This window comes from Dermochelys coriacea, chromosome 10, assembly GCF_009764565.3.
Source record: "Dermochelys coriacea isolate rDerCor1 chromosome 10, rDerCor1.pri.v4, whole genome shotgun sequence".
Classification (NCBI taxonomy): domain Eukaryota; kingdom Metazoa; phylum Chordata; order Testudines; family Dermochelyidae; genus Dermochelys; species Dermochelys coriacea.
In genome coordinates this window covers 41926065-41939231 of record NC_050077.1, presented here as the reverse complement: position 1 = coordinate 41939231, position 13167 = coordinate 41926065, and the positions used below count along the sequence as shown (strand labels likewise).

At 41.7% G+C, this 13167-nt stretch overlaps 1 protein-coding gene across 1 annotated transcript in view; it reads left to right on the top strand.

The window, feature by feature from the left end:
* REC114 (REC114 meiotic recombination protein) overlaps positions 1 to 13167 on the top strand; it is a 130435-nt gene that overhangs the window by 83457 nt on the left and 33811 nt on the right. Inside the window, exon 3 of the mRNA XM_043493333.1 lies at positions 6123 to 6206. Coding sequence (XP_043349268.1) covers positions 6123 to 6206 — 84 coding nt within the window. The remainder of the gene's footprint in view (positions 1 to 6122; positions 6207 to 13167) is intronic.

Below are 13167 nucleotides of genomic sequence, written 5' to 3'. Positions count from 1 at the left end.
CCAAGGATAACTATAGGCATTTCAACATCCCCAACGGTTATTTTCTGGTCTGGGAAGAAAGTCCCTTCCTGCAGCTTTTGAAACAAACCAGAGTTCCTGAAGATGCGAGCATCATGTACCTTTCCTGGCCATCCCATGTTGATGTTGGTGAAACATCTCTTGTGATCCACCGTGCTTGCAGTACTATTGAAAAGTACCCCTTGCAGTTTACGTACTCGCTGGCTTGGTCCTCCGGTGCCAAGATAGGGATATGGGTTCCGTCTGTGGCCCCACCACAGTTAGGGAATCCCATTGCAGCAAAGCCATCCACTATGACCTGCACATTTCCCAGGGTCACTACCCTTGATATCAGCAGATCTTTGATTGCGTTGGCTACTAGGATGACAGCAGCCCCCACAGTAGATTTGCCCACTCCAAATTGATTCCCGACTGACCGGTAGCTGTCTGGCGTTGCAAGCTTCCACAGGGCTATTGCCACTCGCTTCTCAACTGTGAGGGCTGCTCTCATCTTGGTATTCTTGCACCTCAGGGCAGGGGAAAGCAAGTCACAAAGTTCCATGTAAGTGCTCTTACGCATGTGAAAGTTTCGCAGCCACTGGGAATCATCCCAGACCTGCAACAGTATGCGGTCCCACCAGTCTGTGCTTGTTTCCCGCGCCCAGAATCGGTGTTCCACCGCATGAGCCTGCCCCATTAGCACCATGATGCCCACATTGGCAGGGCCCGTACTTTGAGAGAAGTCTGCGTCCATATACTCATCACTCTCATCACTGCGCTGATGTCATCTACTCGCCCGGTTTCACTCTGCCAGGTTCTGGTGTTATTTATATACTGCTGGATAATGGGGGTGGTTTTGCGAGAAACTGAATGGCTGCCTCAAGGATAGAACTCAAAACCTCAGGGATAGAACTCAAAACTGGTTTAGCAGGCCGTCGATTTCACAGAGGGAGGAAGAAGAAAATGAATACAAAACTAATCTGGTCTATTTCTTGTTTTGAGCCACTTCATCTATCTTTATACATCTTGCTGGCAGCAGACTGTGCAGTACGACTGCTAGCCATCATCACTTCCTGGGTGCTCAGCAGAAGACAGTGCAATATGACTACTGGCCATCGTCTTCTGCTAGCTGCAGATTAAAAGGCTGCACTGCTGGTAGGACTCAATTGCCATGAGACAAAACAAGGGAAATGACCTGCCTGAGTTACTCCCATGTTTGCCCAGGTGCCCGGTTAAAAGAGCACCCAAGACTACGTCGATGACGGCTACCAGTCATCCTGCACTGTCTGCTGCCAAAAGGCAATAAACTGCTGCTGTATAGCAATGTAGTACCACATCCGCCAGCACCCAGGAGACGTACGGTGATGGTTAGCTGAGCGGGCTCCATGCTTGCCATGGTATGGAGTCTGCACAGGTAACTCAAGAAAAAAGGCGCAAAATGGTTGTCTGCCCTTGCTTTTACGGAGGGAGGGAGGGAACGGGGCCTGACAATATGTACCCAGAACCACTGCGACAATGTTTTAGCCCCATCAGGCACTGGGATTTCTACCCAGAATTCAAATGGGCGGTGGAGACTGCGGGAACTGTGGGATAGCTATCCATAGTGCAAAGCTCCGGAAGTCGATGGTTACCTCGGTACACTAGACACAGTCCGCCGACTACATGCACTTAGAGCATTTGTGGGGGGGGGACACATTCGACTGTATAAAAACGCTTTCTACAAAACCGAGTTCTATAAATTCGACCTAATTTTGTAGTGTAGACATACCCTTATTTCTAGCTGGTGATCTTCATTGAAAGGTAGCTTAAATACTTTGCAAAAAGAAAAGGAGTACTTGTGGCACCTTAGAGACTAACAAATTTATTAGAGCATAAGCTTTCGTGAGCTACAGCTCACTTCATCGGATGCATTCAATGGAAAATACAGTGAGGAGATGATTTATATACACAGAGAACATGAAACAATGGGTGTTATCATTCAAAAACCAGTCGGAGAACACCTCGATCTCTCTAGTCACTCGATTACAGACCTAAAAGTGGCTATTCTTCAACAAAAAAACTTCAAAAACAGACTCCAACGAGAGACTGCTGAATTGGAATTAATTTGCAAACTGGATACAATTAACTTAGGCTTGAATAGAGACTGGGAGTGGATGGGTCAAGGATATAATGAGAAAAATAAACAACCCTGACATTAGCTACTGTAGTGCTGCTTTAACATGTGCAATACAGTAACATTAATTACAGTGCAAGTGAGCAGAATCATTTTCAGTCAGTCTTGGAGATTATGTCTCAAAATATCCAGCACTCTTGAAATTTAAGTGAATAAATCAGAGCAAAAAACAAACTATTTTTTTTTACATAAAGTAAAACTATTTCCCCATGTTTATTTCCCCCACACACACTGTTCCTCAGACGCTTTTGTCAACTGCTGGAAATGGTCCATCTTGATTATCACTACAATGGGTTTTCTTCCTCCCCCCGCTCACCCCCCGCTGGTAATAGCTCATCTTAAGTGATCACTCTCCTTACAGTGTGTATGATAACACCCATTGTTTCATGTTCTCTGTGTATATAAATCATCTCCCCACTGTATTTTCCACCGAATGCATCCGATGAAGTGAGCTGTATCTCACGAAAGCTTATGCTCAAATAAATTTGTTAGTCTCTTAGGTGCCACAAGTACTCCTTTTCTTTTTTCTTAAATACATTAAACCTTTCCTGATACTATTTTTGCATGTAAGCAACTGTAGTAGTTGCCACAAGCATGCTATATATTCAAGAATGGGGAAGGAGATTGTCTCTCTATTAAGATATGGTCCTCACTATGAAAAAAGTCTGAGAACCCTAGTTCTAGGGGATTTATGCTATTTCAGTAAATATCTATGTTATAAACTCAAATAGAAACACTTGGCTTGAGTCAACAGGCCTACAATTGGTATGGTTTCAGATCATGTACAGCTCACACCAGGCTTAGCTAACTCCCTTTGTGCGGCTTCAGAGTAGCAGCCGTGTTAGTCTGTATTCGCAAAAAGAAAAGGAGTACTTGTGGCACCTTAGAGATTAACAAATTTATTTGAGCATAAGCTTTCGTGAGCTACAGCTCACTTCATCGGATGCATTTGGTGGAAAATACAAAGGGGAGATTGATATATACACACAGAGAACATGAAACAATGGGTTTTATCATACACACTGTAAGGAGAGTGATCACTTAAGATGAGCCATCACCAGCAGCGGGGGGGAGGGAGGAAAACCTTTCATGGTGACAAGTAAGGTAGGCTATTTCCAGCAGTTAACAAGAACATCTGAGGAACAGTGGGGTGTGAGGTGGGAGGGAGAAATAACATGCGGAAATAGTTTTGCTTTGTGTAATGACTCATCCATTCCCAGTCTCTATTCAAGCCTAAGTTAATTGTATCCAGTTTGCAAATTAATTCCAATTCCGCAGTCTCTCCTTGGAGTCTGTTTTTGAAATTTTTTTGTTTAAGAATAGCCATCCTCAGGTCTGTAATCGAGTGACCGGAGAGATTGAAGTGTTCTCCAATTGGTTTTTGAATGTTATAATTCTTGACGTCTGATTTGTGTCCATTTATTCTTTTACGTAGAGACTGTCCAGTTTGACCAATGTACATGGCAGAGGGGCATTGCTGGCACATGATGGCATATATCACATTGGTAGATGCGCAGGTGAACGAGCCTCTGATAGTGTGGCTGATGTGATTAGGCCCTATGATGGTGTCCCCTGAATAGATATGTGGGCAGAGTTGGCAACGGGTTTTGTTGCAAGGATAGGTTCCTGGGTTAGTGGTTCTGTTGTGTGGTGTGTGGTTGCTGGTGAGTATTTGCTTCAGATTGGGGGGCTGTCTGTAAGCAAGGACTGGCCTGTCTCCCAAGATCTGTGAGAGTGATGGGTCGTCCTTCAGGATAGGTTGTAGATCCTTGATGATGCGTTGGAGAGGTTTTAGTTGCGGGCTGAAGGTGATGGCTAGTGGCGTTCTGTTGTTTTCTTTGTTGGGCCTGTCCTGTAGTAGGTGACTTCTGGATATTCTTCTGGCTCTGTCAATCTGTTTCTTCACTTCAGCAGGTGGATATTGTAGTTGTAAGAATGCATGATAGAGATCTTGTAGGTGTTTGTCTCTGTCTGAGGGGTTGGAGCAAATGTGGTTATATCGTAGAGCTTGGCTGTAGACAATGGATTATGAGGTATGATCTCGATGAAAGCTAGAGGCATGTAGGTAGGAATAGCGGTCAGTAGGTTTCCGATATAGGGTGGTGTTTACGTGACCATCGCTTATTAGCACTGTAGTGTCCAGGAAGTGGATTTCTTGTGTGGACTGGTCCAGGCTGAGGTTGATGATGGGATGGAAATTGTTGAAATCATGGTGGAATTCCTCGAGGGCTTATTTTCCATGGGTCCAGATGATGAAGATGTCATCAATGTAGCGCAAGTAGAGTAGGGGAATTAGGGGACGAGAGCTGAGGAAGCGTTGTTCTAAGTCAGCCATAAAAATGTTGGCATACTGTGGGGCCATGCGGGTACCCATTGCAATACCGCTGATTTGAAGGTATACATTGTCCCCAAATGTGAAATAATTATGGGTGAGGACAAAGTCACAAAGTTCAGCCACCAGGTTAGCCGTGACATTATCGGGGATAGTGTTCCTGACGGCTTGTAGTCCATCTTTGTGTGGAATGTTGGTGTAGAGGGCTTCTACATCCATAGTGGCTAGGATGGTGTTTTTAGGAAGATCACCAATGGATTGTAGTTTCCTCAGGAAGTCAGTGGTGTCTCGAAGATAGCTGGGAGTGCTGGTAACATGCATCCGATGACGTGAGCTGTAGCTCACGAAAGCTTATGCTCAAATAAATTTGTTAGTCTCTAAGGTGCCGCAAGTACTCCTTTCCCTTTGTGCGGTTTTTTTACTCTCTTCCTTCATCTTTGCCTTCATTTCATCTTCTTTCTGCCTCTCTAAACAGTCTTCTGAGCTCTGTCATTGCCATTTGTCCCCTTTTAGATTTTCTCTGATCTTTGACTGCCTCAGAAATCCTTCTGGGGGTCCTTCATGGTCCTCTAAACTGTTTGTGATGAATTAATAAAAACTGTTCACTTGAGATCCTGTTGACGTATTTATTGAGCAATCTAATTTTATTTACAATACATAAAGATTTCACATTCTTTTGCCAACACAGCTTTTAAAAGAATAAATCTATATAACTTAAATAAGTACTTAACTTCAACTTTTTCATTGCTATATCCCAAGAAGGCAATAGCTTGGAGATAATAGATGGAGCATTTCCCCCCTGCTAGAGTATTTCAGGTGATGTTTAAACTTTTTTTAACCTGGACAGCAGTGTACTACAGTTCCACGGTGGAAGTCTAGTGCTGAGTATACAACACTGTGAAATAGCTTTGACATACATAGCCAGTTTGTATGCAAAATTTGTAAAGTCAGCTTATCAGCTTCCTAAATTAGTATCACACGCTAAACTTTGTAGTTAAATGGTACTGCTTATGTGAGAAGATTCACGGGCAACATAACTGGAGCATAAGCTTTAATAATTTTTTAGAATGTTTTTGTTTTCTTTAAGTATATCTTAAGAAAATACCTAAGTATCTTTCTCTGCTTTAGACAAGCCCACTGTTAACACATTCTCAAGACTTGCATGCCCTCTGCTGCCCTCTAGGGTTATTGCATGGGATTTGTGAGTAGAATTCAAAGCTCTTTGAGGAAGACATTATATAGTACAAGTCAAATTGCCTTTCATTATGTATGAATTGTGAAATATATTTAAAAATAAAACTTTAGTTTAATGTACTGGTACTGCTGTAGATATATTTTTAAACTTAATTCATACTGTGGTAAAAACAAATGAAATCCTGGAAATTTTGTATTGTATGTTTTATGTTTATGTATGATAAATATTGTTTATTACAATTTTTTTTCAAAATATATAAGATTTGTATTTACATTCTTTATTTCTGAAAGAATTTCTTCGCCTTAAATTCATGTTGTAAATATTTTCTCATTTACCGACCAGGGTCAGTTTATTAGCTTGCATAACTGGGTCCTTCTGCTTTTCTGTTTTCTGTACAAGTCACTATTTTTTTTGCTTAATTTCAGGAAGGTTTTTCATTAATTGATGCCCACAAATGGTTGAAGATAGTAAGAAGAGCAGATTGTCTGTTGTTTGGTTCAAAGTTAAAAGTAAGTTGCATTGTTGTTTCTGCTAGAAAAATCTGGGTGCTATGTCTGAACTTAATATCTGCAATGTCATTTTTTGTGTTGCTTTTGGTGAAATTCAACAGGAAGTTCAAAGGTACCGTGAGTTATCTGTATGCTTAAGGTGAAGATTAAGGAACACCTTTCCTCAAGCTAATGGACCTATGGTTTTGTTACTTGAATTTCTTTGCAAGTAGATGGTTTGGAGCCTAGATACTTTTGAATTCATCATACGTGACCATGGATAAAAATTTTAAATACATGTGCTTATTTGGTATAATTAAAAGTGCTCCAGATTGTCCTAGACATCTAAACAGGATTTTTGGTAGAAATTACATCAGTTTCCTAGGATGTGTAAGTCTGAAACTCAGAACTGAGTGCTGTGTTATGGGTCATGGATTGTGCCTCTCCCATTCAGGTGTAGAATAGTTAGGGTATAAGAATGCCCCAGTGATTCTTTGACCTGTTCCAACATACCACATTTCCAGGATCATATGGGGGAGGTGCAGAACTGGCTAATATAGCTGTAAGTGAAGGAAGCAATGTCTAACATAGCTCTTGCTTTGTTCCTTATGAAAGATTCATGTGGACCCGTCACAAGATTGCTTAATAGTCAGTGATTGCATTTTGTTTTTATAAAGGTATGTTTGATTTATAAACTGAGAAGTAGTATTCTACAATCTGCAGGGAAAAACACCTTATTGTCTGCAGAATGCTAGTAGACTTGAAGAAGAAGAATAACAAACATTGTTCAAGTGAACAGGAAAGACATTTTCTTGCCTCAGAAATAGCCTAGTTCTTCTTCGAGTAGTGTCCCTGTGGGTGCTCCACTGTAGCTTCTGCACTTCTGAACAGAGATCTTTGGTAGCAGTGTGTGTTGGGCCTGCACATGCACTCTCCCCTCCTCATGCTCAGCGAGGCTAATTAGTACTGTGTGGAAGAACTGTCCTCAGTTCCTTCTAAAGCACCCCGGCTAGAAACGGAGCGATTAGCAGTGTGTTCACAGATACTTTACTCTTTAGAAATTCGTTCTTAGCTAAGTTTTAGTGTTTTTCTTCTTAGTATCATAAAGTTTCTTTAGTTTTTTTTTCTCTTCCCTTTTTTCTCCCTTAATTGGGGATTGCCCTCAGTAACAGCTATGCCTGGTTCTCCCAGGTTTAAGAGATATCTCTCCTGCAAGGAGTTCATTCTGGTAATGGTTGGGCATTCCTGTTGTGTCCGTTGCCTCAAAGAGGGCCACATTCCACAGAAGCGTATCATCTGTCAGCAGCCAAAAACCAGATCCTGAAAAAATGGGAACTGAAACTAAATCTGCTCCTCCTGGAGCGAGCTCATCAGCCGATGTCTGACCTGGGCCCAGAGTCTTCCAGGTGATGCAAGTCTTCTCCACAGCCTTCCATCTCCAAGGCCGGTGAACCGAAAGAAATCCTTCAGATTCTCCACGTAAGACCTCAAAAAAGAGAGCTTCAAGCCCTCATAGTGAGACCTGAACCAGCTAGAGGAGATCCCTGGCATGTTCAGTCTTCCCTGTACTGATGGCACTGAAGGCACCTAAGCATGGTACCCATAGATCACGTGGATCCAGTGCAAAAGATACTGCTGATATGCCTAAGGACCCTAAGGACACAGGCTTCGAAGCATCAGTAATGCTGTCAGGTACAGGAAAGGAGACCATGCCGCTTCCAGGAAGACAGCATCAGTATGTACGCCCTCAGTACCGACCATCTCAAGATAGTACCTCCATCTGGAATTCACACATATACTCCATGAGGTCAGTTTGCCTTCCTCTCAGAAATCTGCAGATCAGCCACCTGGGTATCCATACATACCTTCGCAGACTCTGCTTCAAACAATAGCTTCGGCTCCGCACTATTTTCATCCATAACAGACTCAACTCTGAAGCCCCAACCTCCCTGTGACTGCCCTATATTCCCTAAATAATGGTATAATTATGATATGTTTATGACATAATTATGATGTATCTTGTGCAAAATGTCTCATGTGAGATGTCTATGGAAAAGGTATAATTTGCTGAATATTATTATCTTATGTGTATGCATGTATCATTTTTGTATCTGAAGATATGAATATTGACTGTGTCTTTGTATTTCAAATGTGCTCAACCCTGGGTAACACCCTGAAGTTCATTTGTATTCAGGCTAGCACATCATGAATGGCCTATCCAAGTAGAATAGCCCATCAGCAAAGACAATGGGCCTTGGGAAAGGATTGTCCTCACCTGGGGACGCTTCAGCCAGCTTATGAATAATGGCTGCAATGACTCAGCAAGGTATGCAAGAGCATGTGACTAGATCACATGATACTGAACTCCATTTTGGTACCTGTATTTTTCCACATACTGGGCTGGGAACCTGACTTGGAACAAAGGAGTTCCCGCCCTATGGAAAAAACTATAAAATGGGGAAGTGACATCACCAAGGAGCCTCACTTTCTCCACAACTCAACACCTGAAAACACCTTTGGAAGATAAAGATTTTAAACTGGGGAAGTGCTGGTCCCAGGCAAGAAAGAAGGAAATCCTGCCTGTGTATAAGAAATCTACAAACTGTTTGTACTATCTAACTGGGTGAGAGACTGTTTAATTCAAATCCTGTGTAGTATATTAGGCTTAGATTGCATTTTTGTTTATTTGCTATCACTTAATCTTTCTGTAGTCAATAAACTTGTTTTATGTGTTATCTTAACTAGTGTGTTTTTGAGTGAAGTGTTAGGGAATGTTAGCTTTGTTAACAGAGCCTGTTGTATATCTTCCCCACATTGAGAGGGGAGCAGACTGTGCAGTGCATAATGGTATAATACTGGGTTTATATTCCAGTAGGGGTGCAAGGCTCAGGAGTGAGAAATTGGCTGGTGCCTCCCTCGTTGGTCCGTGAGTGGCTTAGGTAAAGCACTTGGGTGACTCAGTTGGGTGTATGTGCCACCTGCTGTCATGTTGGGTGATAACAGGGCCCAGAGGGTCTGGCTGTGTGTCACCAGCAGAGCAAAGGGAAGAGGCCAACCCAGCTGAATAGTTAGGGGTCCAGCAGTTCCAACAGCTTTCAGGCTTCACCTTGGGGGGGTACTGCCTATCACACTCCCATTAGAGATACTGCTCTGAAGGTACCTACAGTGGAGCCCCATAGGTATACTACTCAAAGTAGTTACTTTGTGCAGTTAATGATGGTTCTTTGAAATGTGTCCCCCTATGGGTGCTCCACGACCCACCCTCCTCCCCTCTACTTCAGAGTTCTTGATAGGGACTCTGTGGTAGAAAAGGAACTGAGGGTGGTTTGTGCATGCAGCACTAATTACCCTTGAGGCACAGCATGAGGAGAAGAGAGCACATGTGCAGGCCAAACAGATGCTGCTACCAAAGATCTCCAATCAGAAGCGCAGTGACCCACAAACACCTACGGTGGAGCATCCATAGGGACACACATCTCAAAGAACCATTGTTACTGCACAAGGTAACTACTACTTCCTCTTACCTTGCTGTGGCATCAAAAAATGTATTTACTTTTTCCCCCCAATTATGAAGATCTTATATCTCTCTTAGCTGATTTTAAATCCATGGATGATAATGACCCATGGCCAACCTATTTCCACATGTGATTGTCAGATTGCATAACTGAACCCAGGTCGGCATGTAGATGGGAGATCTACTGGGGAAAAATGTCCAGGTGCAGTAGTAAGTAGTGTTGGTGAATCAATAGATTATCATTTTTCCAATGAGTCAGTACTGAATCAGCATACCAGCATAGTGTTAAAAGGGCACTATGCTGCACCTTTCAGTTAAGAGATAAAATCAAAGTTTTGACAGCTTGTGTTTACATGGAGCACAAGGACATATTTCAGAAGGAGGAGGAATATTAACACCAGTGTCTTGGGTAAATTCAATCTGCATTGCCACATTTACCTAAATTCCTCCTGCACTTTCCATAGGATGTGGTGGTTTTGGCGTGTCCTGTTAAACATTTGCCCTATTTCAAACCAGAAATGGCTGCATTTTACTGGTGGAGAAGATATTAGAATCATAGACTGTCAGGGTTGGAAGGGACCTCAGGAGGTCATCTAGTCCAACCCCCTACTCAAAGCAGGACCAATCCCCAATTTTTGCTCCAAATCCCTAAATGGCCCCCTCAAGGATTGAACTCACAAGCCTAGGTTTGGCAGGCCAATGCTCAAACCATTGAGCTATTTCTCCCCCCATTCCTGGGCATAGTTGGTGTATTAAATTTCAGGCCTGTCTTTCCACTTTGGTAAACCAAAAACATTGAAATTCTTGCAAAATATTGAGAGAGAGAGCGAGAGGCAGGAGCCCTTTGAATAGGGGAAAGCTGCTTATTTCTTTTCAAAAACAGGACTTATTTCTCAGTAAACAGAGAAACAAATGGTCTTGTACTAAAATTGCTTTTCCTTTGTTATGCTCCTTGCTTTTTATTTTGTTGACATAGTAGGACATTAAAAAACAAAAACCACATTTCATTTATTTTGCTGCTTCTCTTTTCTCCTGTTCTCTATGTTCCCAGTTACCTGCTTCACAGCTGTACAGAACCTAAAGAATAATCCTCATCAAAGAAACATGGAGATTAATGACTGGGATTATATACTTTAGAAAAAGATTTATGAAAACCAATCTATTGACATTCACTCAGTTGATAATATTGCATTTCTAGTGAAATAGTCTGTTTTTAAACAATGCCTTGCAGACTATCAGTTCAGAAACCCATTCTGCTGCTGTTCTAATTGAGAAATTTAGTTTGGAAACGTCTTGATTTAGATGAGTAGCGCATTTAAGAAAATCAGAACTGAAGTCAGAATTTTTTGCACCATAGCTGTATTTTTCTTTAAAGGATATTTCCTCAGGTCCTCAATTATATAACCATTCCAAGTGTGAAATTCACATTGATGGTAGTAGGAAATCTGGGTAGCAGTTGTGCAATTAGGGGCTCAGAATGCTTTGTTGCCTTATAAAGAGGAAGGGCTCTGGACTGAGAATTGGAAGACTGGCTGGGTTGCTAACTGTGTGATTTAAGGCAAAATGGAAACCTTCTGTCGCTCACTCATTATATCCATAAAGTAATATTTATGTTTACCTTTGTAAATTTTCCTTGAGATCTGTTTAATAAAGTTCCACATAATAGTGTGTTAGTGGTTACAATTTACACCTTTGCACTAAAAAGAAAAGGAGTACTTGTGGCACCTTAGAGACTAACAAATTTATTTGAACATAAGCTTTTGTGGAGCAGCCATGACCCACCTTCCATTACTCTCCTTACCATCTGTAGCAACAAGATTAAATCTGGCAAAAGGCTAACATACTATATTTCTCCTAGCCTCAAACTCATCTTTTAGAAATAATATGATGAAGAAATACTGGAACCAGCCAAAGAGCTCTGGCAAAACTGAGTTGTTATCCAGCCTCTATTTAAACAAGTAGAGAAGTGAGATCAAGTGTCTCCAAAAAATTTTGAACACTTTTACTCTTACCAAATCCAGGATCATTGGTAGTTGCAACAGGGCAGGAAAACTCAAAAATCAAAACAAGGCATGCCCAAGGACAAGGAGGCCAAAAAGCTAGACCTGTCTGAGTGCAAAGCCTCTTCTCTGCCTCACTGAAACTATGTGGCAAACTATCAGGTGTTCGCCAAATATAATTTGACATGGGACAGGGTGACCCCTTCCTCCTGCTGAAAGGGGCAAAGGATACCAGGGAAGAGTTAAAGGAGACCATTAGAGAAGGTCAGATGGTGACCAGAATAGCCTTACAAGCCGTAATGGACATCTCTGACATGGCCATTTTGTTACCCTTTTTATTTATTGATATTTTGTAAATATAATGAAGGGAATCAAATAAGGATAAGTGTTTTCATAATTTCAAAGGAAAAATGAGTAGCCTTATCAAATTCCACTAAATCTACCAAAAGGAACAAAAAAAGGGAAGTAAAAAAGAGAAATGTTAGCAGTTCAAAGTCAAGATCAATTGCATATACTGTTCCATGTGAGATGAAGAAAGAATTGTCCAAAACATCCTCCTTGGGATCTATATCATTCAGGGCGGATAAAAATCAATGATTTAAATAAAAAATCCAATATTTTTATTTAAATCAGATTTTGATAAAATGCTTTTTGAGGAAAAAACCTGTCTAAAGATAGTTTTACATGAAATCTTTGAGCTATAATGTATCTTATCATGGAATAGGATTATAAATTCTAATTCTATAAAAATGAGACAATATATTCATGTAATGTTTAAGAAAAGTTTTGTAAATGAGTTCCAATTGTTCATGGATTAGGGACCCAATTTTATGGGGTTCCAGTGGCTTCTGTATAGATGATTTAGGTTAATCCTTCTATCTACCCAGTGGGACTCAGTGCTCAGTCTAGAAGATACCATCAGAGATGCTTAGTTCTTCTTCAAGTGTTGTCCTTGTGGGTGCTCCACTCCAGGTGACAGTGCATCCCGGCACCATTGATCGGAGATCTTCCATAGCAGTGCCTGGTTTGGATACAAGTACTCAGCTCTGTCTCGCGGCGTCATTAGGGTCTGCCAGAATGCACGCGTCCCGCTCCCCACTCAGTTCCTTCTCAACCTTCTTCGGCTGAAGATGGGACTCGGGGCAGTGCTAACCTCTTCCCTGATTTCCTTAAGTGACAAGTAGAAAGGAATAGAAATAGTTAGCTAGACATGTCCCAGTTCTCTATCTTCCTTTAGAATAGTTCGTTAGTTTAAAGTGAACGAAACCAAACACACACTTTTCTCTCACGTTCATCTCCCGTTGAGTCTTCCCCCCCAAGCAGTCATACTTCCATGATGCAGGGATCCTATGCCATGGTCTGACTGGCACTCACTCGGTGTGAAATGCCTTGGCGAGACACACGTCCTTGCCAAGTGTCTCCACTGTACCAGCCTGAAAACTACGGCTCGTCATGACAGTGACTTGCA